General features: G+C 43.3%; 1 protein-coding gene across 3 annotated transcripts in view; it reads right to left on the minus strand.

The window, feature by feature from the left end:
- Positions 1-24,875, minus strand: part of SWEETIE (HEAT repeat-containing protein) — a 198,277-nt gene that overhangs the window by 99,206 nt on the left and 74,196 nt on the right. For all 3 annotated transcript variants that reach the window (XM_087393941.1, XM_087393940.1, XM_087393939.1), the window contains exons 8-14: positions 10,524-10,634; positions 9,965-10,054; positions 4,377-4,457; positions 4,188-4,256; positions 3,911-4,036; positions 3,640-3,743; positions 3,306-3,438 (exon numbers count right to left, since the gene is read on the minus strand). In XM_087393941.1, the coding sequence (XP_087250067.1) occupies positions 3,306-3,438; positions 3,640-3,743; positions 3,911-4,036; positions 4,188-4,256; positions 4,377-4,457; positions 9,965-10,054; positions 10,524-10,634 (714 nt within the window). The remainder of the gene's footprint in view (positions 1-3,305; positions 3,439-3,639; positions 3,744-3,910; positions 4,037-4,187; positions 4,257-4,376; positions 4,458-9,964; positions 10,055-10,523; positions 10,635-24,875) is intronic.

The following is a 24,875-nucleotide window of genomic DNA, read 5'->3' on the forward strand; positions in this document are numbered from 1 at the left end:
GTGATTGAACCGTGATCAAATAGCTTCATGAGATGCTGCTCCTGATTGAAGTGTAACTAGATTGTGTGACTTTGACACCATACTTGATTTTATCGTCATCACCAACTGCATTCTCAAATTGTGCTGTTCATCACAACCCAAGTCAAATTGTTCAACAGTGATGACTGCATCTCGATACATCATTGTCAGTCACAAGCAGATTGTTTGATGCTGAGGCGGCTCTTGATGTATCGCTGCTACCAACCATATGTTGCATATTCAAATAGGGCAATCGGCACCAGCCAGGTCATCAGTTGTGACAATTTGCAGGTTTTTACAAGCTGGTGCCAATTTCGATGCTTAGCTTGAACCAGGTGCATATATCTATTTTGCTGTTTGGTTGCCAGCGTATATCTGATCCAAGGTGCATATATGTATTTGCTGTTTGATTGTCAGCATGTATCTGATGCAAATACGAGTTCTAGCACATGTTGCATCATACAACAGGTGTGTGAATATTGTTTACACAAGTGTAATGGGGTTTCAAAGCTGCATATCTAACGATTATTGATAGAAACTGATGATTTTAAGAATTTCTGATTTGGAATTTCAGTAGCATGTACTTCTGTATTCAGTAAAGTAAGAAGTAATATATTTCATTCAAAACCATAATTCTGTACTCTTCGTTCTTGGTCAAGACTCCTACCATAGTATTCATCTTTTGTTGTCATGAGGCTGGGCATTCCACTGCACCAAATCTTCTAGAAGGTTGGCATGCTCCTAACCAAAGTCATGACATCTTATCATTTTCAATTGGAGTAGCCTGCAGGCTACATTTGTACTTGTTATCTACAATGGTCTTAGCCGATGGCCCTCTTCTCCAAGAGCAGACCACACATACATTTTATTCCATATCTCCACTCCCCATCTCACAGTAACACACACACCACCGATTACTCATACCACTTATCATGACATACACTTCGATCGCAGTCTTTCACCTACCTACTATGCCCGACTCTATACACAGCTCACATACATAGATTTCATACCCCTTCTAGAGGACCGAGCAGCTTTGATCACTAGCTCACTTCACGAGGCTGCAACTCTCACATTCTCGTACACTACTCGCTCACCACCTTCGAGAACTGTTCCATGCATATATAGTTGTGTGATGATGAGTGTAAGGCTCTGCGCTGTCAACTCGACCAAACATAACCTTCCGACCGAAACGGAGACGATGCGTGAGTTTCCTCGACTTGCCCGCCGGAAGAAACAGAATTTAATTCACCCGAATAAGGAGGAGCCTGTTTAGTAACAACAAGGATTTGTGGAGGAAATTCCTTGAGTGACCGTCCCCTCACCTCTCACAGGTACTCAGGTTTGGCATGCTTATGCACACACCTTATATGACATCCCACATCAACCTGCCCCTGACCTATCACACACCCTGCCGCACGTCTTGCACCCTCTTCACTAAGGGTGGCGTTAAGGATGCTGTGATGAAGCTTCATAACGCCTGAGCGAAAGATTTATGCACTGAATTCATTGCATATGGGATTGACATCCTAGCCCCGATCCTAGTGAAGCTGTTTAATAAAGTTGTTTGCCTTGGCTTTCCACGCACCTAGACCCTTAACACCATTTCACATATTTGCAAGTGATTTGAGAGATTGGGGCTCCACATGGATAGACTTTCGCCCTTCCAGTACAGGATTGATGCACAACTTCTCCCACTTATGTATCACAAGGTTAACCAGGTCATACGCGAGGACCTCTTGCAGCTACACACATTCCAAACATGGTTGAAACCGCAAGAACTCTTGGTGAAGCTTAGCTCCTACAGAGATCACTACTTACGCATCTTTGACGAGGGTTTTACTGGTCCTCCAGGATATACCTGGATTCACCTCTCCCATTCATTGAGGATCTCTATTGGGCAGTTCCGGGTTTCTTCACACCGACCTCGCATTGAGAGTGGGGGAGCTGAGGGAGTACCTAGGGAGCGGCATATATGCAATTTGTGTGAGCTACAGGAGATTGAGTCAAAGGAGCATTTCATCTTCAAGTGTCCAGTATACTACGAGATCCAAGGTCGTTTTCACTACCTCTTTTCCGCTTCCTCACCTTTCAAGACCAAAGATGTTTGGCCACCTTCATCCATGAGGCAATTAGACACCGAGAGTGCTTACTCAGATCACAAAGACGGGTACAAGGTGCACTAGCAGACTCCACTCAAAGCATGATCACAGAGTTTTTCTAGCCAGACCGTGCAGGTTATCACCACACGGACCTACGACACGGGCGAGACCTAGATCCAATGACGTGTCATACCCGACAAGGGATGGACACGTAGATTACACTTGGAGACATTCCTTCAATGTTCAGGGTAGGGGTACGACCCACCAGGGTCACCGTAGCCCTGGTCCACAACACAGAACTTCTGCTAGGAGACCACACCGGGTAGCGACCACAGATAGTCGATAGCACTCTATCTCTAACTTTATGCTACCACCATCCCATCGAGCGATGGGTCCTTCATGATATTGCGTTGTATTCTGCTTTGAACTTTGATGACATATTAGATAGTGGTGATGAGGAGGGCCATACTGATATGGACATTATGTTTTGGCTCTATATTGAGGTTCTTATGACTATGTAGCATGTAGCATGTATTACGGGTGTTGATGCTAGTTTAGTAGCTCCACCCTTTCAGCTATGGTTTCTCACAGTCGGTCTTTCGAAGACTCTAAAAATAAACTTTCTTTCTTTCTGGGCTGCTGAAAAGCCCCTTTTTCCTGAAAAGTTTTCCAGCATTTACAAATTATTATCCTTTCATAGTGTTTGACATTTCATGCAGCACTGTTCACGGTGAAACTTCTAGCTTTAATTTCAAATCTCTTTCCACAGGAGAAGATGGGACCATTTTGGAGCTCCTTTGCAGGTGGTCCCCTTCTATATTGTTACATCTGGCTTTAGAAACCTTAATCAATTCTTTCAAAGGTCTTCTAGAACCATTCAAGGGCAATACATTCCTAGCATTTAGTATTGAGAATATCTGCTTTAGGAGAGTCAAGGGAAAAGTAAACAGCAGAGCAAAAATCAAAGTAGGTAGAATGTACAGGGATGTTTTGAACTTGTTCATTAGATATCATTTTGTCATGAAGGTATGTACAAATAGATGGAACTCAGAAAGCCTTTGATGACTATCTCAAGTCCAACACTGGATTTTCAATTCCTTTCATTTCAAAGCAAAAGCTAAAACATCCCTCGAAATTCTACCACCACATAATTAAAAGATGGCGTAAAAGAACGTTACAGCAGACCTCCTTTGACATAGAAGATATACTAGCAGCAATTAATAACCACCCAGCTTCCTTCTCAACCCCTGCTGAAAAGGGATTTCTTCCATTTTCCAGGACCATCCTTTTTGCAACCTCTAAGGTTGATGCATGTAACCTGCAACCACATGAACAACGCAATTGGGCACAGCATATGATAAGCGAGTCCAAGGCTCAGAAGTTGGTATGCAGGGTCCCAATGGCAGCTAAAATGTGCATTACAAAACCGCTACAATCTGTAATAGACTGACAAAGACACTAATAGCATACACTGATATTCATTGCACACAAAATGCTGCAAAGATGACATACAAATTACCTAGATGGTACACCAAGAGGCAATTTTGAAGATGCCACTAATAGAGCAGCCAACATTACTGCTTGTCCATGTAGTGAATCCAGCTCAAGCCTCAAACGATCACCCTGCAGCAGATCCCAACCAGCGAAACATCTGATCCTCCCTACATACCATGATAAGTATGTTGGGAAAAAATGAACTCAAAGATTCACCAGAAGGTTCATATTAGACTATTGTATTCTGCACCCGTTACGAAGCAGGACAAAGACTGTTTCTTTTGTGGGCTGCATACCCTCTCAACTGCAACTATTTCTCGAAGGGCTCGCATGGTGGTCACACCAAAAGACATCAGGCTATTTGCACAAGTAGGATCCACTTCTGCAAGTGCTCGGACAGTTAGAGCAGTTTCTGCTCGAACCTGTCCATTTCCATCAGGAGACAGCACTCACTGTAATAATTTCTTGTATTAAAAATCCATAAGTCATTACTGGTAAGCTGACGTGTGAGCCTTTTGTAACATGGATAGAGTCAAGAGGCTCAAAAAAACCCAAGGCCAACACAAGACTTACCGCCATTGTTGAATCTGACAATGCCACAACTAAAGAGTTCTCAAGAGCCTCACGAGCAGCTGATGGCACCTGAACATGCAAAATAAACTCAAATCTTAATAATTTTTTATCTTTTTTTTTCCAAAGAAAATAATTTTTTATCTTACAAAAAGTCTCTCAAGAACTCATGCTGAGATCCAACAAAAATACCTCTCCAAGTATTGCAAGGAGATGTGAAATTGTTCTCAATATCACAACTAGCATAGATGCACTTGTATCTGCCAGTGAAAGCTGTAAAAGGCCACATGCAATTCATTATTACACCAAATAAATGAATGTTGAGAGCCTACTGAAACAAGCCACTGATAGAAAAGTAAACAAGTGATAATATCTGAAATATCATAAACCATAAGATATGACAAATTTGCATCCGGGTCCATTCGAGCCATCTGGACAAGGCAACATATACAAACCCCATTTACACACAAATTACATTTTGAAATGCATGGACAAAAATCAGAGCCTAGAGGCAACTATGCCCCCCAAAGATGCTAATGCCGATAATAAGCTTCTATTTCTCACAAATTGGTATCCGAGCAGACTGCCCCTTGCTCCCTCACACCTCCCCTGCCCTCAAAAAGCACTTTTGTCATCAAAAACATTACTTTTATCATGAGGAACGTTGCTGTCCACCCTTGTTCCAGTCAGCTGTCACCTCTACAGGCCGGGGCACCTCTTTTGGAGCACTCCAAGAGCTGTTGCAGTACTGAATGACCCATTTTGGAGAGAATGTTCTCAGATTTTGACCTGCTGTACCTGTTTTTTTAACAGGCTGCACCTCTTTTTGGTGGTTTCCAACTGGTTTTCAAGCTCCAGCCTCCCAGAGCTGTTCTAGATTTGTTCCACTCACTTTTGGTGGAGGTTTTGCAGTTTTTGAGCTACTGCAACTGATTTGATCGATGGCGACCCGTTCGGAAGTGATTACAGCTAGGAGCCATTACACGAAGATTCAGTACCAGGGTTTTGAATTATTACAAACCCTTTTTTAGGGTTCTGACTCTGTTCCAAACCCATCTTTACAGTTTCAGACTGCTCATACAGGCTGCCTCTTGAGTCCTGTTTTGAAGTTCCTACAATCAACCATAACTGGAAGCATCATCTACTGCTGTCCTGATCAGTTATCGACCTCTTTTGGAGCTGTTTTGGAGGAGGATATTGCTTTTTTTTTGGCGGGGGGGATGCTTTATAGGCTGCACTTTGCTGCTCAGCTTTGCCTCATTTCAGCTTGCATTTGGAGTCTTTTGCCCTCAAATTATGAGGCTTCGAGTCTCCATTGTTTTCCCTTGTTGGCTATGGTGCAAGGGGAATTTTATTTGCAGGTTGAAGTCATATTTCAGCCAGATTGTGCAGACTTTGGCCAAGCATTGGCTTGTGCAGCATGGAATTGTTGGTTCAGTTTAATTCACAACAAAAAAAAAAGAATCAAAGGTCGTATTTTTGTGCATTTATCTGAGATGGCTCAAAATCACAATGATGTGTTTAGAGTCCTCGCTCAAGATGATAAGTTAGATAGCAACAACTATTCTCTTCGGAGCTTTTTGATTAAGAATCTTTTCGTTTCAAAATGACTCTAGGATTTTGTGACAAGTCATGATGTCAGTCTTGGAGCTATAGCTCCCTGGCACTCCACCACAACAACAAGGAGCTGGTCTGGGTGCTAGCCGTGGTGGGCAGCATGCCCCGGACCAAGCACCTACTCGACCAACAAATCCTTATGCATAGGCCTTGTCTTTAATTCACTTTCAGTCCTCATATCAAGTCCTACGGGACTTCTATAAATGCATGGGACACTATGGAAGCAATGTGTCATGCCCGTACTGGGGCAAGGGTTTCATTGTAAAACAAGAACCCAATTCAAAAAGGATGCATGAGGAATACTCAATGCCAGACCGTGTGACTAAAATTCAAGATCTAAGGGAGCAACTCTTGAATATTGATGTAGTTATCCCAAATGCTCAACTTGTGTCCACTACTTTGAACTCCTTGCCGGAGTCGTATTTGTCTTTTCACACATCACTTAATCTGTCCCTTAAGGGTAACCAAAGCCACTCACCTTTCAGAAGCTTGTGGGACTTCTGTTGCAAGAGGAGCAAACATGGAAAAATATGTCACTCAATATCCATGGTGGAGAGCAAGCAGTTGCTGCTAAGTACAAAGAGAAGCCAAAACATGATGGTAAACCAAACCCACTCACCTTTCAGAAGCTTGTGGGACTTCTGTTACAAGAGGAGCAAACACAGAAAAATATGTCACTCAATATCCATGGTGGAGAGCAAGCAATTGTTACTAAGTACAAAAAGGGAAGCCAAAACATGATGCAAGACATTTCATCTAGAAAAGACAAGCACGATGCAAATAGGCCCAAGAAAAGGGACAAATGTCATTACTACGAAAAGCTAGGTCGCCATTGTTGGGATTATCAGGGTCGTCTCCCCACCTGTGAGCCCCCAAATGAGGAGGACATGGGGAGGTTACAAGCTGCATATAGGGAAAAGAGAGATGCCACCTGGGCAGATCTGAGTTGGAGTGCAAGGCTGCCACATGGGCCATGTGCGCAGCAAGAACAGGGTGATAGCAGGAGCCCTAGATGGTGGGCACAAGACCCCACAAATGGGGCATGTACCAGGCCCATGGACAGCAGCAAATGTCAATGCAGAGCACTGCAGCGAATCAGGGCCGTACACTAGGTTGGGCTCAGTCCGAGCAAATCCAGAAATAGAAAAAGCAGTCAGCAACTGTCACGTGGCAGTCAGTTGCAGCATATGGGAGCCATTTATCATGCGGACAGGTCAGGCCAGCCTACTAAGTGGGTCGGCCTGATCAGGGGGCTTCCAAGCCCTATATAAAGGGCCCTCCATGAGCAGATCATTCATTCACTGGTTGGGTCTTCTCGTGCCTCAAATTGGGCTGCGCACACAGCAGCAAGGAGGTCCAAAGGCTGTCTGCCAGGGCAGCAGAGAGGCCAAGAACAACCATACAGCCTGCAGATCACCTATGGTGAAAACCAATACAGTGCAACTTAGGGTTTACAGGATCAACGTTGGTGGCCGGCAAGTCTCCATTGAGAAGAGAAGCAGCAAGAAGTATCTAGAAGCACATCACAACGCAGCCCACTGAAGCTCTAGGAGAGCACACAGGCTGATGGTAATTGAAAGGTGCCAAGAGGAGGTAGATGACAGTTTTGAGTGGTCAAAGGTCCACATCTAGGCAACACTTAGTCTGCTAGGTGGTGGCCCACTGAGCACATCCTTTTGCATCAGGTTTGTCTACTTGTTTGGAGCATTCTATAATACATGATCTATAGTTCTACTCTATTGTTACACTGTTCAAATATCTAAGTCTGTATCCCTCTCTCTCAATGCACGTTTCTACACATTAAGGAGAGGAGTGAGATTTGGAATAGCAAATTGTGATCTCTAGGCATATATCTCGTAATCTTCCATTGCAGGGAGTGTCGGCTGTACCAAGCAACCTCCAACTCTATTTTCTAGCCATCACATCTCTGAGTGTCCAAAGAGGATTGCAAGAGTTGGGCATAGCATTTGCAAATTCTTCGCATTCAAATGTCAGTAGAGATATAATGTCCAGAACGGTCTTGTTTGACACATTGTATTTTGCTCCTGTTAGCAAGAAAGTTTCTGGTGTCAACCATTCTTCTTATCCCATTAAGGAATTGGGAAGATCTTGCTAACAGTCATTGATGGCTCTGATCTCCATCTTTATGACGTTTTTCTTGTTTCTAGGATCAAGAAGAATTTGCTATTTTGTCCCTATTTTCACCAAATGTGTCATTTTTTAAGATGATAAGTGCCTGGTTCTAGATAGAGAAAATGAGTATGCCTTTGTAATCTCTGGTACTCTCTATCGTGGACTGTTTCAGGTTGATAGTTTTGAGAAGCAGTCACACAATGCGTGTATTGCTACTACTACTACCTCTGCCATGCATGATGTAGAGTTATGGCATACCAGGTTTGGGCATGTCTACCATGGCAGCTTCATGTTCTTACAGACATGTTAGATGGTTGATGCACTGCCCCATTTCAAGTTTCCCCAAAACATATTTGTGAGGGCTACATTTTCATAAAATAAACAGATTTTCTTTCCAAAGGATGGTGCATTCGGGCTGCTAGAAGATTGCATTTAATTCATAGTTATGTTTGCAGTCTCATGAGGACTCCATCCTTGGGAAATTGTATCTACTTTGTCACATTTATTGATGATTTTTCAAGGTTCGCTTACTTTTGTCGCCACTGCTTGGTTGAAAATCAATCAAAATGCAAAATGCAATCCCTACATTCTGAAAGAGGGGGGGATGACATGTCAAATGAATTTGCAAAATTCTTGGCTGAGAAGGGCATCACGGGTGTGTTACACTAATGGTGTGGCTGAACGTAAACATCAGTTGCTCATGAAGATCGCCAGATCCATGGTTAAAGCCAAGGGGCTGCCACACAACTTTTGGATGGAATCAATTATGTGAGCCAATCTTGTGCTGAACCGTTGTCCCACAACTTATCTAGTTTGGCACAACCGAAAACCCAAGATTGATTAATTTTGCATTTTTGGTTGCTTAGTCTATGCACATATACCTCAAAAGTTGAGGGGAAAGCTTGATGGTAAAGCTGTTAAATGCATTCTTGTGGGATACAGCAAAGAAAACAAGGAATACCACTTCTACAATCTGGTCACAAAGTGGGATTTTGTTATTAGAGACAGACCCAAGGTTCCATGCCAGGCTCTAGACGTCATTCAAATTTTTGCAAAGGTTGGCTTGCAGGCAGCTTCCTCAATATCATGGATCAAGGAAACTACTGCTTGGAGAGTTAAATACACTGGCACCTACTCCGGGGCAGAGAGCTGGAAACCAGAAGCAGGCTGCAGACAGACGATCTCTTCCATTTGCCAGTGCCCTTACAAGGGTCCTTAAGGTTTACACAACTCTGCCATGTTTTCCCTCTAAGATAAAAATACCTAAATCAATACTACATTCTACAAATATCTAGAGGTTTTGGCCCCTCATGGCCATACCTCAGAACCGACATGATGAAGCCTCCTAATTCTAGCGTCTAAAACCAATAACTGTTCTTCCGGAATAAACTCAGGGGTTCACCCCCCTTCCCCCGCCCTTCCCTTATTTCTGGAATAAGCTGAGGGGTTTACGACTCTCCCCCTAGTCATTGTATAAAATTTTGCAAGCTGATAACCGCAGCCCCCCCTACAGTATGCATATTCTTTTATTGCCTCTGTAGACCCTTCACACTTCTCTTCAAACATTAACAAGTCTTTCATTCATGCTCTAACCAGGCGGGCGCATGCATGTATTGACATACACAAGTTACCTACACACATGCACATGCACATGCACACGAAATATATTCTGGCCAAAAAACATTTTTTGTGGGTCAACACAGACAAATAGACCATCCTCTTATGTACTCACAAAGTCATGCACTTATAGTATATGCAGTATTTGCAGGTCTGGCCATATTCAGTATAGTGCTCAAGCTCATGCATGATCCAACTTGCTGCCAGCATAAGTCATTGAATTCATCAAACTAAAACAACAGATTCTAATTTCTTTAAAACAGCACATGTGTAGTTCTCTGTTGTGGTTTACAAGCATTTAAGCTTTCTTTGGCAAAGAAGAGCCCTTGATGTTTTCTAGCAGCAAGCAGCAAAATAAAATATCTCACTAACTTCAACCGTCCATTGCAAAGTAATAAGAAGAAGTAGCTTGCCTGCTTAGTCAAAAGAGTTAAAAACTCCTTTTGAGCAGGCTCACTCATCTGTTCTACAACCCCTACACGTAGAATGTAGAGAACACATGCCTGTCCAAAGTACAATAAGAATTATTAGAATCTATCAATCCTGCTAACCTGAAATAACAAAGCACATGAACATGTCAGACACAGGGAAATAGGATGACCAAACACTGCATAATGGAAGTTCATAGATTGACTATAACAAGGGTGGATTTTAAGCACAAAAAGAAACCTAACTAGATAGTAGAGTGTTTTATTATAAATTTGTTTGACAAAGGTCATATTTGTCTGGTTCATGTTCCATCCAAGCGTATATGGCATAAACTAAACACACTCATTCAATCAATCTTCATGTGAAGTTGAATCTCAAGATGCCTGGATAACCATAAGAATTAAATTCTAAGGCAATATACAGCACCTTGCTTTGGAAACAAGATTGTGAAAAAGGGTGCTTTGCTTTTGAATCTGGTGGCTTCAACTTGCTTAGTACTTCAAATCAGGTACAGGTAATGCTAAACCAGGCAATCGGCATTACCTGAGAGTGAGCATCAATTTCGGACTTTGAATTGAAGGTCAGCATGCCCATAGCCTGTAGGGCATAAATCTGTAAATCCAAATCGCTATGCCCATATGTTAGATGCATCCCCTGGAAAAAAAGGCATTGTAATTTTCATAATGAATGTTAGAATTAAGGTGCAACATACATGAACTAACAAGGCTCACCAAATTTAAACGATGCTTCAAATAATAATCAGTTGCCCTGGATAAATTCTTGGAAGAGCAATCAGTAACCCGATAATATTTTACAATCAACATTTCTCGCATCTCAATGTCTATGCAATTCATCTAATTGTCTTATATAATATGGTACAAACTAACATTGTTGGCAAAAGAAGGGAGCCCTATGGTGTTGGAAACAGAAGTGAGAGAACGCGAGAGAATGGAGCGGAAGCAAGCTGGAATGAAATTGCAGCAACACAAATGAACTACAAAGCTAGGGTAGTCTTAGAGACAAAACCATAGAATGAATTCTAACTAGGGTGATAAGTTGTACAGTGACTAACTCACCCACACACTTAACCTCTAACTAAGGTTAGGGGTAAAAAGCCTTAATATAGGTAAAAGTGCCCCTAGCCCCTTATTACTTAACATTGGCCACTGCCTTAGGAAATATAAATATTTCAAACACCCCTCTGCAGTGACAATGTTACAATGTACAAGGTAAACATCAATCAGCAACCGCATATAAGTTTAAATCTTTGCGAAAAGCCTTAAACTTTGAACGAGGTAATGCTTTGGTAAAGAGATCTGCCACATTCTCTTTGTAGGGCAAAGGACTAAGCTAATGCGCCGTGCATGTATCCACCCCTTGACATAATGATAATGAATTTCAATGTGCTTCGTAAGGGCATGAAACACAAAATTCCTTGCCACTGCAATGGCACTCTGACAATCAGTGAGAATTGGAGTAGGCTCCTCCAATGATGCATGAAGATCATGTAGCAAACACCTCAGCCAAATAAACTCGACTGTGGTCATGAAGGCTGCCCTATACTCAGCTTCACTTGAAAAGGTAGCCATTGTAGACTATTTCTTGTTTAACCAAGAAGTGCACGAGTGTCCAAAAAAGAAATAGTTACCACTAATGGACTATCGAGTAACAAAACCACCAGCCCAATCCGAATCGTTATACCCATGCAAGCAAAAGTTACCCCCCCTCGAAAAGAGCAAACCAAAAGACCGGGTGCCCCACAAATATCGAAACACATGCTTCACAGCCTACAAATGTGAAGTCTTTGGGCTGTGCATAAACCTGCTCAACTAGGACACTGCATACTGAATTTCAAGACGTGTGTTCCATAAATAAATAAGGCATTCCACAGCCTGGCTGTAAACAAAGGTATCAAAAGGTTCACTCGCATCATGAACGGACAACTTAAGCCCCGGCTCCATAGAAGTAGAGATGGGCTTGCAATTCTGAAATCTGAACCATTCCAAGAACTTACCAATATACCTGGACAGCAACAGCCCAATACCTCTATCATCCTGTATAAGCTAGACGCCCATATAGTAGTGAAGCAACCCCAAATCTTACATCTCAAACATATGTTGTAATTCAGCCTTGAAATCTGCAATTTTTGCAGCATTAGTACCAGTGAGCTGCATGTCAGAACAATAAATGAGCAAATCCCCCCCCTCCTTGACATACAGAGTGCTCTCATGTGGACTATACTACATTCCTTGGCTGGTCAAAATCGCATCTATCTTTGCATACCAAGCTCAAGGAGCTTGCTTCAAAGCATACAACTTTAATAATTTGACTTCCTTGCCAAGTTCCACAAATCCAATAGGCTGAGAAACATAGACCTACTCCTGAAGATCCCCATTCAAGAATGCAGTTTTAATGTCCAGCTGATGAATCTTCCATCCATGAAATGCAGCCAATGCACCACGCACCTGATGGTGGTCATACAAGAAATGGGGGCAAAGCATAATCTATGCCTTTCTGCTATGCATAGCCCTTTCCCACAAGACAAGCTTTGTATCTTTATATGGACCATCTAAATTTCTTTCGAACTTATGCACCCACTTCTTGCCAATTGCCGGCAGGCAAGTCCACCAACTCCAAAGTGTGGTTCCTCTTAATGGAATAAATTTCCTCTTGCATTGCTTGCATCCGCACATCGTCTCGTGCATCATCAAAACTGTCAGGCTCATCAGCCTCATGTATGCTACTGACACAACAGACTCACAAAAATGACATCCTAGTGACTCTAGTGTCGCTTCGTGTACAGCTAGCAAGTGGGGCAGAAAGGTTGTTGTCCTTCAGAGTGCAGAGCAGCCAACAAAGTACTAATCTTGCCTCCTGCACTACTGTACTTTCACGTGCAATGGCATCATCAATTCCTTCTTGAGAGACAGGCTCAGCCACAAGCTGAACTAAGGCATCACCCACTAGAGTATCTTGCTGCAAATTTTGATTTTCCAGTGGCACATCAGGTGCAACATCAAAGGAAATGGGCAACAGCCCATCAGAGGGTTCAGAAGGACCCTCATTTTTGTCAAAACAAAGAAAGGGCCGACTAATGATAACCTTCTTGGTCACATAATTATGAAGTCTATACCCCTTGCTTTCACTATTCTAGCCAATAAAGATGCACTTTTCTGCCTTGTCATCACGCTTGCCATGCAATCTTGTTATACATGTGCATATACTACACAACCAAACGTACGAAAATAGCCCACATCGGGCTTACAACCAAACCATGCTTGATCAGGTCTCATGACCTTAAGAGCCTTCATGGGACACCTGCTCAGAATATGGTTTGAGCACATAATGGCTTCCATCCAAAATTTGTGTGGCAACCCTTTTGCTCTTAGCATGCATCTCCCCATCTCCGAAAGTGACGGATTTTTCCTTTCAGCCTCCCATTCTGTTGAGGGGTATACCTCACCGTAAACTTATGTGTAATGCCCTTCTCAGCAAAAAATTATTGCAATGTCTTGGATAGATATTCCCCACCCCCAATCTGGATGGACAATCTGTAACAGGCATTCATATTGATTTTCAACCAAGGCAACAAAGTCTGTGACAATATTGCAAACTTCAGACTTTTGCCTAAGAGCAGAGATCGAAGTAAAACATGTGAAATCATCTATTAGATGGCCTCCAAGAGACGGAGTGCGCAGGGGTTCCCAAACATCAGTATGGACAAGCTGTAATTTACATATAGCCTAGACTGCACCATCCTTTGGAAACGAAAAATGATGCATTTTACCCACAATGTAGCCCTCACATATATTGTTTGGAGGAGTCTCCAAACGAGGCAAGGCATCAACCATATTAAGCTTTTGTAATGACATAAGCCTGCCATGATTTACATGCCCAAACCTGGCATGACATAACTTTGCATCTTGCATAGAAGCCACAAAAGCGAAATATGCTCTTTTCTCATAGGCATCAAGCTGAAATTACCCATAACATAATGTGCCTGATGAAAACCAAGGCATAATCTTCTCCCTATCACAGACCGTACATGTGTCATCCTCTAAGATAACCCGGTAACCTCTTCGAGAGAAAGAAGACGTAGAAAGGAAATTCTTCTTAATCCCAGAGACATATAAAACATCTTGGATGCAAAGATCTGAACCATCCACGATGTGAGTGAAAGTTCTCCAATCCCTTGAAGTGGATAACAAGAATTGTTGGCACAAGAAACTGACTTGCCAACCGGTGCACTGGATAACTTATTAAACAAAGATTTATGTGAGGTCATATAGCAAGAAGCACAGCTGTCTAAGTACCATGTTTCAACCGTCTCATTCACGCTGAAAATGTTGAGCTGAGCCTGAAACTGCCATTCTAGACTCTTTCTTCTTCTCTTTTGCAAGCTCTTGGAACATTCACTGATATGATGACATTGCTTTGGAGGTCCTCAGAACCTGCATGTTGAGCTGAGCCTGAAACTACCATTCTAGACTCTTTCTTCTTCTCTTTTGCAAGCTCTTGGGACATTCACTGATATGATGACCAGGCTTTTTGCAATAACGCCACTAGACTCTCTGGAAAGTCATTGAAGCGTCTTTTTTATCTTTCTTACCTGCATGTGCATGTCTAGAACCACTGTTAGAGGCATGAACTTTCTTTTTGTCCTTATCCTTTGCTGAAAAAGCATGCTTCCACTACAAGAGCGTAAAGCCATATTCTTTTGTGTTTGCTCCTCCTACAATAAGAGTGCTACCAACTCTTGAAAAGTGAGGCAATTCTAATTCCCTCGTATCGAAAGGTTGAGAGACGTACAAAAAGAAAGATAAGACTTCGACAAGGAGTTCAAAGTAATGGTAACAAGCTATGAGTCTAGAATAACCACATCAATGTTCAAGAGTTGCTCTAGCAAATCTTGAATCCTAGTGACATGTTCCTGCATAGAATCACCCTCATCCATGTGCACGCTATCAAGCTCTCTGCGGAAATATGAGACTCTCACCACATTACGAGCTTGATACATATTTTTCAAACTATCCCAGACATCTTTACCAATCTAGCAGGACCTGATATGAGGGACAACAAACCTCTTGATATTCAGTGAAATCAAAGACAAGGCTTGAGCATTACGTGTATCCCAACTCCTTTGCTCAATAGTAATACCTGCAGGTGCTTGCCCAACCGCGACAGCTTGTTGTCCTTGTTGTCCACGACCTGCACCACACCATGACCCCCCCTACTGTGGAGGAGTACCTCGTGCTATAGGACCGGGACGGGCCTCATCACCTGTAACATAATCCCAAAGGCCCTTGGCAACCAACATATTGTAAATAAAAAAACTCCAAGGAGGATAGTTCGAGCCATCCAACCGATCCTACTAGGCAAGCAAATGAAAGACATCGTTTGGATTTTGTTGTGCCATTTGAGCAAACAAAAATAGGCAAAGAAATCTCAACAAATTTCACGTGTCATGAACACCCTTCTCAAGTAGCAAATATCACTAGCAAAGCCTATACTAGTCTTGAGGGATGCCCCTCAAATATACCCAGAACATTATGTACTGGGATATGTGCTGCAATCTCAAAATTTCCCCTCAACAAAAACCAGCCAAAGCTTGGCTCAACAAGGCATAAACCCAACTGAATGCTTGATTGCACCTGCAAAGGCAAACCCTGGTGGTACAAGGGCCAACAAACACAAGCAATGGAGAGGGAAAAGAACTCCCAACACAAGCAGTAACAGAGCTAAAAATTTACAAAACCAAAACCCAAGCAAATGGGCTGCAAAATGCTCCAAAAAGGGCTTTGAAAAAAATAAGTCCCCAACTGTATAGACTGAAAATGCACCTAAAAGTGCAAAATATGGACTGTCCTTGCACAATATTGCCTCACATAGGTTCAAAACAGCAAGGAGAGATCTCCAAAAACCCCAAAACAGTCCCGAGATTGATGGAAAAGCTTCAAAACAGCAACACAGTCCTGAAAAACACCTCGAAAAGAGTGTCCAGTTGTCAAGAAATAGGAACCTAGCCTGAGAATGACTGCCGCGTTTGAAAATCAGCAACAAATGAAACCGGAATCCAATAAATTAAAGGGCAGTAAAACTAACAAGTAACCAGTCAACATTGTTACATTAACAATTCAGCAAAATTATTACCAGCAGACTGGGAGCTAGAGTGCCCCTGCACCAAGACAAAGACACAGATTGGCCCCAAACCTTGGCATCCCTTTTGGTATTTCTTTAATTAAGTGAGAGAGCCATAATTCCAGGCTACATAAAGGATACATTCCTTCTTACAACTGGGGCATTCCACATCCCATTGGGCATCCACATACCCTGCATAGCCTTTACTATTCACTGCTCTCACCAATTCCGGCACTAGGTTTCCATCCCTAGTCCAGGAAGCTTGCACACATTCTAGAACTGTTACAGTTTCCCATAGCTGTTACCAATGCCCAATATCTGCTCAAAGCAGAAAAGGAAAGCATACAGGAGCTTTCTCCACTGTCCAGGACTGCCATTAGTCTCTCACCCTATGGGTCGCACATATCCTAATACTTCAACTTGTTTCCCATAAGAGATCTAGCATCACAACACAGCAAACACTATGGCAGTCACACTTGTACCATCCCTGTCGGGGTTCTAGGGATACTTCGCATTCCAAGCATGGATTCCCGACCCCTGCCTACTCAGCAATGAGGCTGTACTCAAGATGTGCCATCTTCCTGGCAACCATTGCCTGCATGTGACCCATCTCCTATAGAAACCAAAAACATATTCCCACACGGAACATGTTACCAGCCAAAGCCAGCAAATAAGATACACAATGAATTCAATCCCACTCGCATTCAATGCTCTTCCCACTCATAGTAGGCATCAGTATCACAACACATTAGCCTTGCGGGGCTCTATTCTCACACCCATGTGACCCTAGGCATCCATTTTCAGTGCAAACACCTGCATTTCACCTAGGAGTGTTTACTAGCAGCCCAAACACGGCACACGCTCCCTAGACAACCACAAGTGTCCACTGACTCACTGGAATACCCAAACAATGGGTGAAAGCATAATTGAACTGCCCATGACGCTCAGAAGCACAAACAACCTCTGCAAGCATTCATTGTAAACCACCCTACCAAGCAAGTCTCTTCAAAAACAAAGCCCAATGCTCACGAGCAATCACTAGAAGGGATGGGTGCACCCTTCACCAGTAGTGCCCTCTTGAGCATAGGCACAAAACCAATGGTCAAATGTAGAGAGGCCAATCTCAGCTTGTCAACATCTCGGTACTTTGTGTGTGTGTGTGTGTGTGTGTGTGTGTGTGTGTGTGTGTGTGTGTGTCTCTCTCTCTCTCTCTCTCTCATCTTTTGAAAAATATGGTTCTTAAATCAAATTTCCCCTCCCATTCAAGTAGCATCGTCCAAACATGTAGCTTGTCCTCTCTCTCTCTCTCTCTCTCTCTCTCTAAGTAAATATATAATCTAAACATAGAGCTACCCTTCTATGTAAGTAAATGCTAAAACATCTAATCTAAACTCCTTAGAACCATTTAAATCTTCTCTAACTAATAGACTAACTTATTTCACTTCTTGCCACCATTCTCTCTCTCTCTCTCTCTCTCTCTCTCTCTCTCTCTCTCACCTCCATTATCTTTTGAAAAATATGGTTCTTAAATATAAAAAGGCCGTACTCACAGCCATGCACGTGGCAACCTACTCGCGTGGCAGTCCGTACCTATGACAGCCCGTACAATAGGCATATGGTCGTCCGTACGTACGGCAGTCCATACACACAGGTACTGACAGATCCGCTCCAACAACCGTGATTGATCCGTTCACTCAGCCCACTGTAACAGTCCGTACACAGAGGCTGTACATAGGCGCCGTACTTGCAATCCATACCACCCCAAACATATCCTCCATACCACCAGCTGTACTTGGCCTACATCCATCCACGGTACGGGATCCGTACTACGAGACCTCACCCCTCATGTAAAGTCCATACTATCCTCCATGCCAGCCACAGTCCAAAAAAACTACCTCGATCCCTCTCCATCCTCGTAATCGCCTCTCCATTCAAGCTTCTCCAACTCACATTCGAAATGGGGAGAAAGGGGGGAAATTGCCACGTGGCATTTCCCCACGTAATAAAATTTGGGGCTTTTTGCCCTTAAGGCCCCTACAAGGCTATTTGCCCCCAATGAGGGTACCAAGGTCAAACTTTGGGCCTATTGACCCCCATAGGCCCCTGAAATGGCCTTTTAATCCCTCAAATTGAACCAAGGCACTAGTTTACCCCCAAGGCACCAATCCCTAGGGAAAATCTTGCACGCCCACATCACGTGACCTTGCCACTTGATTCCCAAGGTCGGGCCCACATGCGAGTACAAAACTCACGCCCTTGTGACAACAAATCCCACAAAAAACAGGTTCAGCTGGCCATTTTTGTCAAAAACAGGTCCAAAACAAGGTCACCGAGCCTTGAAGAAGCTCCCAAAGTGCTCAAAAGGAGGCGCCCAGCCATGGACTCGCAGTCAGAGGTGGTGGCTGGTCCCAACTAGGTCAAAATCGCAAAACACCCTCTAAAAACTGGTCGCCTAAGTCTAGAGTAGCTGTATAACTTGTCAAAAGTGGTGCCCAACCAACAGGAGCCTATAGGAGGTGGCTGCTAGCAAAAACGAATTTTCACAACAGAATCGAAGCTAGAGGGCGTGGGAAGTGCGAGGAGAGAGCTCTAATACTAGATGTTGGAAATGGAAGTAAGAGAACGCGAGAGAATGGAGCGGAAGCAACCTGGAATGAAATTGCAGCAACACAAATGAACTACAAAGTTAGGGTAGTCATATAGACAAAACTCTAGAATGAACCCTAACTAGGGTGATAACTTGTGTGGTGACTAACTCACCGACAAAGTCAACCTCTAACTAAGGTTACGGGTTAAAAACCTTAATAAAAAGAAAAAGTACCCCTATCCCCTTATTACATAGCATTGGCCATTGACTTAGGAAATATTAATATTTTAAACATGTGGCACTGAAATTCCCATCTCCCGTTGTTCCTCAAGTCCGGAATACGTCTTTGAAGCATTTTGTTTGCAATGTTCTTTTACAAGCAATATACACATGCCCAATACAACACCATAGCAAACTCTCTTGTTAGTTCTCAGCCACATCCTATACCCAGGCTTTGAGGCGTAGCCAGGTCCTTTATGTGAGGGTGAAGGCTCTTAGGAGATATTTGGCCTCCATTGAGAGGTTGAGGGAGCAGGAGCGGGATTCCCAACGGCTAACACACAAAATTGAGGGTGCTCAATTCACCTTGCTGGAAACAAAGGCTGAATGGGCTACAAAGACGTATCATTCTTCTCGTGCTCGTTGGTCGAACAAGGGACAAGATGACACGACAGTTCTTCCAAACCACAAGCCCACACTCAACAGGGACCCAACTCCAGAGATCGAGAGACAAGACAAAATGAGAGCTCCATTCCAATTTACCGAGATCTTAGAGATGCCCACCTCCTTATTCTAGGCAAAGGAGACCCCTCAAGTATGGGCAGCTAAGGAGGAGGTGTGAGCCCTCATTCCCTCAATAGTCTCCCTACAGACGGTGAGACCATTGGAGGCCCTTTTACAAAATGAGGAGACGCTCGAGTCTCTCAAGGCCATCCAAAAAATGTCCAAGAAAAGACAGTAAGATAGCTTGTCTCCTTTGTTCTTCCATACCTTCTAAGAGCAAATTTGTACCCTATTGCATTTCAACCTTAGGAGATTTTTTATTTTGGGCAATTGCCTCGGTCTCTCGCACATGAATAGATTTGCTTGATCCTAAAAGGAGGGGGAACGGACAATTATTCGACAATGGCAACTGGTCACCTTTTTGAATATTACATACCATATCTTAACTAAGGTCTTGAGTTTGCGGCTTCGTCCTCTCCTTCCAAGTAGGCACGTTTGTCTAGAGAGGAGTATCCTAGAAAACATCTTTACCTTCTCAGAGGCCAATGATAGGGCACACCAACCCCTTTTGGTGATCTTCATGGATTTTGAGAAGGCCTATAACAGAGGGGATTGGGCCTTCTTGAAGGGGACCAGGTGAAGACTCAATTTCTCCGAACCGTGGTCAAATGGGATTTCAGCTTACACATGCAACTCAAGTCATATTCTGATATCTGGTCACACCAAGGAGGCCTTCTCCCTTTCCCACTCGGTATGGTAGGATCCCACTAACCCCCTTCTTGTTCTTGTGTGTGGCATTTATTCTGTAGCTTAATCTTGCAGCCTTAGATGCTAGTTAGTGGACCCTACGCTCCTAGACCAAGAGATGAGTAATTAAATGGTACCTATGCTTGAAAACTGGTTAGGCCTTGTGGCAATGATCTGGTTGGGGGCTTATAAGCTGCACTCAAGGAGTCAATTATTGGCCATTGAACAAATTCTCCAGCAAAATGGGAGTGCTTGCTTTGACCTTCATGCATAGGGCATTCAAGCAGGGTTTGGAGGAAACATCCTTTAGCCCGCCATCGCTTTAATTTGGATCACTCACTATCAAAACCCTAATGAAGTCCACATCACTACCTAAGCCTCGAGTCAAAAGATATTAGAAGACATTGTTCACCATGATCCCCCACCCCCAGTTTCTACATGAGCTAAACCGTAGTGAGCTCGAACATGCAGAGTTTCCATGACGGTGCTAAACTCTAGCTGCAATGCTTGATTCTTTGAAAGAAGTTGCAAAGATCTCTGGTTGGGGGTTCTATGGATATTCTCATGGGGACCATCCCTCCGACAAGGCATGACACACCCCTTAAGTGGACACCCCACACATGATGCAGCAATTGGAGGCCCCTTTCATGGTTAAGAATGGGGAGATGGATCCGTGTGTAGGTTGGCAAGTCGCTAAATTCCTCCACTGATATCAATAAGTAGTGCTTTCTATGGAAAGTGAGCTTCATAGGAAGCTCACTAGGGGCTAACCAGGTCCTAAATGTGTATAGTTGTACGAGATCCTCCCTAATAACCTTGTTAGCCTCACGCTAAGTGAGCAAAACCAAAGGGGCCTCAAGGCTATACTGAAAGGGAGGTAATCTATCCATGTGGCACCCCACAACTCAATCTACATGTACGTGCCTACCAACATCTATGATTGCCCTCAGCTCGTGAAGTCATGGATGAGGATAAGACCAGCCATGGTAACCTGCGAGCCTAAGGTCACGGAGCCACGATCCCTGACTCAAAATAGGTATGTGATCACCCAGAATGCTGTGTCAACTTGTAGTGGACATCGCATGAACTCACGAAATGAGCTAATGCCGGATCGACGGCTTGTTGTGGATCATCCATGACAATAAGAGAAGCTCGAGCCTTTCTAGTCAGGCCTAGTCCACTTCTAATAGATCAATCTTCCTAATGCAGACCAAGCAGACTAGACTTGGAAATGAGAGTTACAGTACTACTGCTCTCTAGTCTAGCAAGTGTGGCATATCCCCTGCTTAGTCGGGTCGCATTATTAAATGCATCATGAAAATTGGACCAGAGAAAAGAACTCCCAAGTATGTGAAGGATGCGACAACATTCACCAATAATTCATTAAATGTGAACTTCTCTCTATCCATGGCTTCCTGGAATGTGTTGAAGATCATAACCTTGGTTTTACCAAATTGGACCTTCATATCATGTGTCTTGCACAAGGCATAGAGTGCATTCAAGTGTCGCTCAAGGACCTTAGCTTAGGAGGAGAGTAAGAACACATCATCTGCATAGAGGAGAATATGGATTAAGTAATCATCCCTACTCTCTCCCCCCAGTGTCTCGATTAAGGTCTCAAGCTTATCAATGTAGAGGCCAAACAGGTTTGGTGATAGCGGACAACCCTATTTGACCTAGATAGTGGTCTAAAATCCTTTGTCCCTCCTATAGCCATCCAAGCTTTGCCTGAGCCCCTCTCATAGAGTGCCATGATTGCGCAAATGATCTCCTGACCATACTCCAGATCCCCCAAGAGTGTGATGAGCCAAGCTCTCGGCACTGTGTCAAAAGCCTTGTGGAAATCCACAATGAAGCAATAAATCCTCTTGACTTCGTGCCTTGACATCCTCAATATGACACCTCCAAGTGTGAGGATGTGATCTAGAGTCATTTGATTAGCTAGGAAACCTACGTGTCCATTGGCTCTAAGTCCCTCAAGCTATACAAACTGGTTAACATAACTGGTTAACATGTGTGTCATGCAATAATGCATAGATCTTGGACGTGACATGTCCAATCATAATAGTCATCAAGTTTCCCAGGCTCATGAGATCCCCTACCTTGTGAATGGAATTGACAGTTTTGAGGGTCTAGGTAAGTGGGGCGAAAATGGTACCAACCACTTCGTTGAAAAGCTTTCCTAAAATTAGGGCCATAGTGCTTGTTTCATATGCAATGGATTCAGTGCATAGTCCCTCATAATCTTTCGCTCGGCCATTATGGAGCTTCAATGCTACACATTTAATGCCACCAGCGGTGAACATTCTAGGCTAGGGCAAGCAATGGACGCTCAAGAAATGAGGGAGAGAAGACAAAAACAAGTTGCTGTAATGAATTGCTGCAAAACTGAGTGAAAATACAAGAGAGAGCCAATATAACAAAACCCTAGGTCGAAGTGCCCTAACTGGTCCCAGTGTCCCTAAGTGTCCTAAGTGCTACACGTACTAACTTTACCAACTAACCTGACTTAATGTAACTAGGCCTACAAAGCACAGACCAAGGAATGAGTGGCACCTATGGATAGCCCATAGGCCTACAAACCCTCCTCCATGGTATGGACTGAAGTATCCTGGACACGTCTCATGGTTGTATATCTAATGTCATGGTTGCACATGTTCATTCTATGGCCTATCCATCCGGCAAACTTTAAACTTAGTATCTTTTGTGACTTGTTTTTTTGGGCTCTGTACAGTCATAGGTTGCTATATCCCTACATGATGAACACTTGCAACCATGACATTCGATATATAGGTATTTTGAGACGTGTCCAGGATACTTTAGCCCATACCATGGAGGGGAGTTTGTAGACCATTCTATGGCCTATCCATACCAGAACACTTGCAACCATGACATTAGATATATAGGTATTCTGAGACGTGTCCAGGATACTTTAGCCCATACCATGGAGGGGGGTTTGTAGAACATTCTATGGCCTATCCAGGTAGTGTCCAGGATACTTTAGCCCATACCATGGAGAAGGGTTTGTAGAACATTCTACCTAGATAGGCCATAGAATGTTCTACAAACCCCCCTCCATGGTATGTATATACCTGGATGAATCCAAGAACATTCCCAAACTCATCCTCTAAAAACACAACATAGTGCAGTTTCAATCTCATGATAGTCACTCACAAGGTTGAAAACCATAAACTCCATCATGCATAGCAGGGACTAGCTACTATGACATCCCCACTGACGTCATCAGCGCCCAACAGTGGGTGTAGACCATAGTATAAAAATATGCTCTCACACATACAAATCCACACACCCACACATACTTGGGCATCCATTTATACAAAGTCTTCGTACTGAGTTTCTGTCGGCACTCCGGAGGTGAAGGGCAGACTCATCCATGATAAAGGCTAGCACTAAAGGAGAAGGCTAATCAAAAGGTAGTCCAAAATCTCTTCATTCAAGCTACAACTGCTTGTGAAGTCTAAACATTTTCATTTTAGTCTCTCCCCAACGAGCATCTAAATCTAAATCTAGCTGATAGGGCAACGCACCATTTAAGACAGAAAGAATTATCACAATACCAGCAGGCCGCAACTTGGACGAAAACTTCCCCTCCATGGTATGGGCTAAAGTATCCTGGACACGTCTCAGAATACCTATATATCTAATGTCATGGTTGCAAGTGTTCATCATGTAGGGATATAGCAACCTATGACTGTACAGAGCCCAAAAAAACAAGTCACAAAAGATACTAAGTTTAAAGTTTGCCGTTTTAGGTCGAGGAAGAGCCTTCGCAAAAGATCTGCCAAGTTGTCTTCAGTGGGAACGTAAGACAACTGAATATCACCTACTGATAATCTCTCTCTGATATAGTGATATTGAACCTCAATATGCTTTCTGTGAGCATGGAAAACTGGATTACCTGTAACACCCAAAGCACTCTGACTATCAGTGAAGATGACAGTAGGAGCAGTCTGACATGCATGAAGATTTGCAAGTAGCTTACAGACCCAAACACACTCCACTGTAGCTGTAAAAGCTTCTCTGCACTCAGCTTTATAGCTAGAAGTAGCAACTGTAGTCTACTTCTTGCTGAACCAAGAGATTCATGAAGTACCAAGCATGAAACAGTTGCCACTATGTGACACACGGGTGTCCGAACAGCCAACCCAATCACTATCAGTGAATCCATGCATTACAAGTGAAGAATCAGCCTCATTAAGGAGGCCCAAATACTGAGTGTCTTTGAGATACCTGAAGACACGCTTCACGGCCTACCAATGGCGTGTAGAGGGGTTGTGCATATATCTACTCAACTATGAGACAGTATACTGACAGGTCTAGTATGGCATAAATAAATCAAACAACCAACAGCGTGCTAATAGAGAGTGATGTCACATGCACTGCTGCCATCCTCAGATGAGAAGTGAAAACCAAGCTGTCATGGTGTGGATACTGGCTTGCAATCCTCAAACTGAAAATGCTGCCAAACCTATCCAATATACTTGGATTGTGACATCAAAATGCCTCCAAAGTCACAAGCTTGTCATCCACATAGAGTACTAAAATCAGCAAATCTGGCCCACACGTATGGATGTAAAGGGTAGCCTCTGTAGGGCTACTCTGAAAGCCAAGTGTAAGCAAATGACCATGTATCCCGGAATGCCAAGCCCATGGTGCCTGCTTCAATCCATAGAGGGCTT

The sequence above is a fragment of the Dipteris shenzhenensis genome, chromosome 22, assembly GCF_047967505.1.
Source record: "Dipteris shenzhenensis isolate YYH24624 ecotype China chromosome 22, Dip_SZ_1.0, whole genome shotgun sequence".
Taxonomy (NCBI): Eukaryota; Viridiplantae; Streptophyta; class Polypodiopsida; order Gleicheniales; family Dipteridaceae; genus Dipteris; species Dipteris shenzhenensis.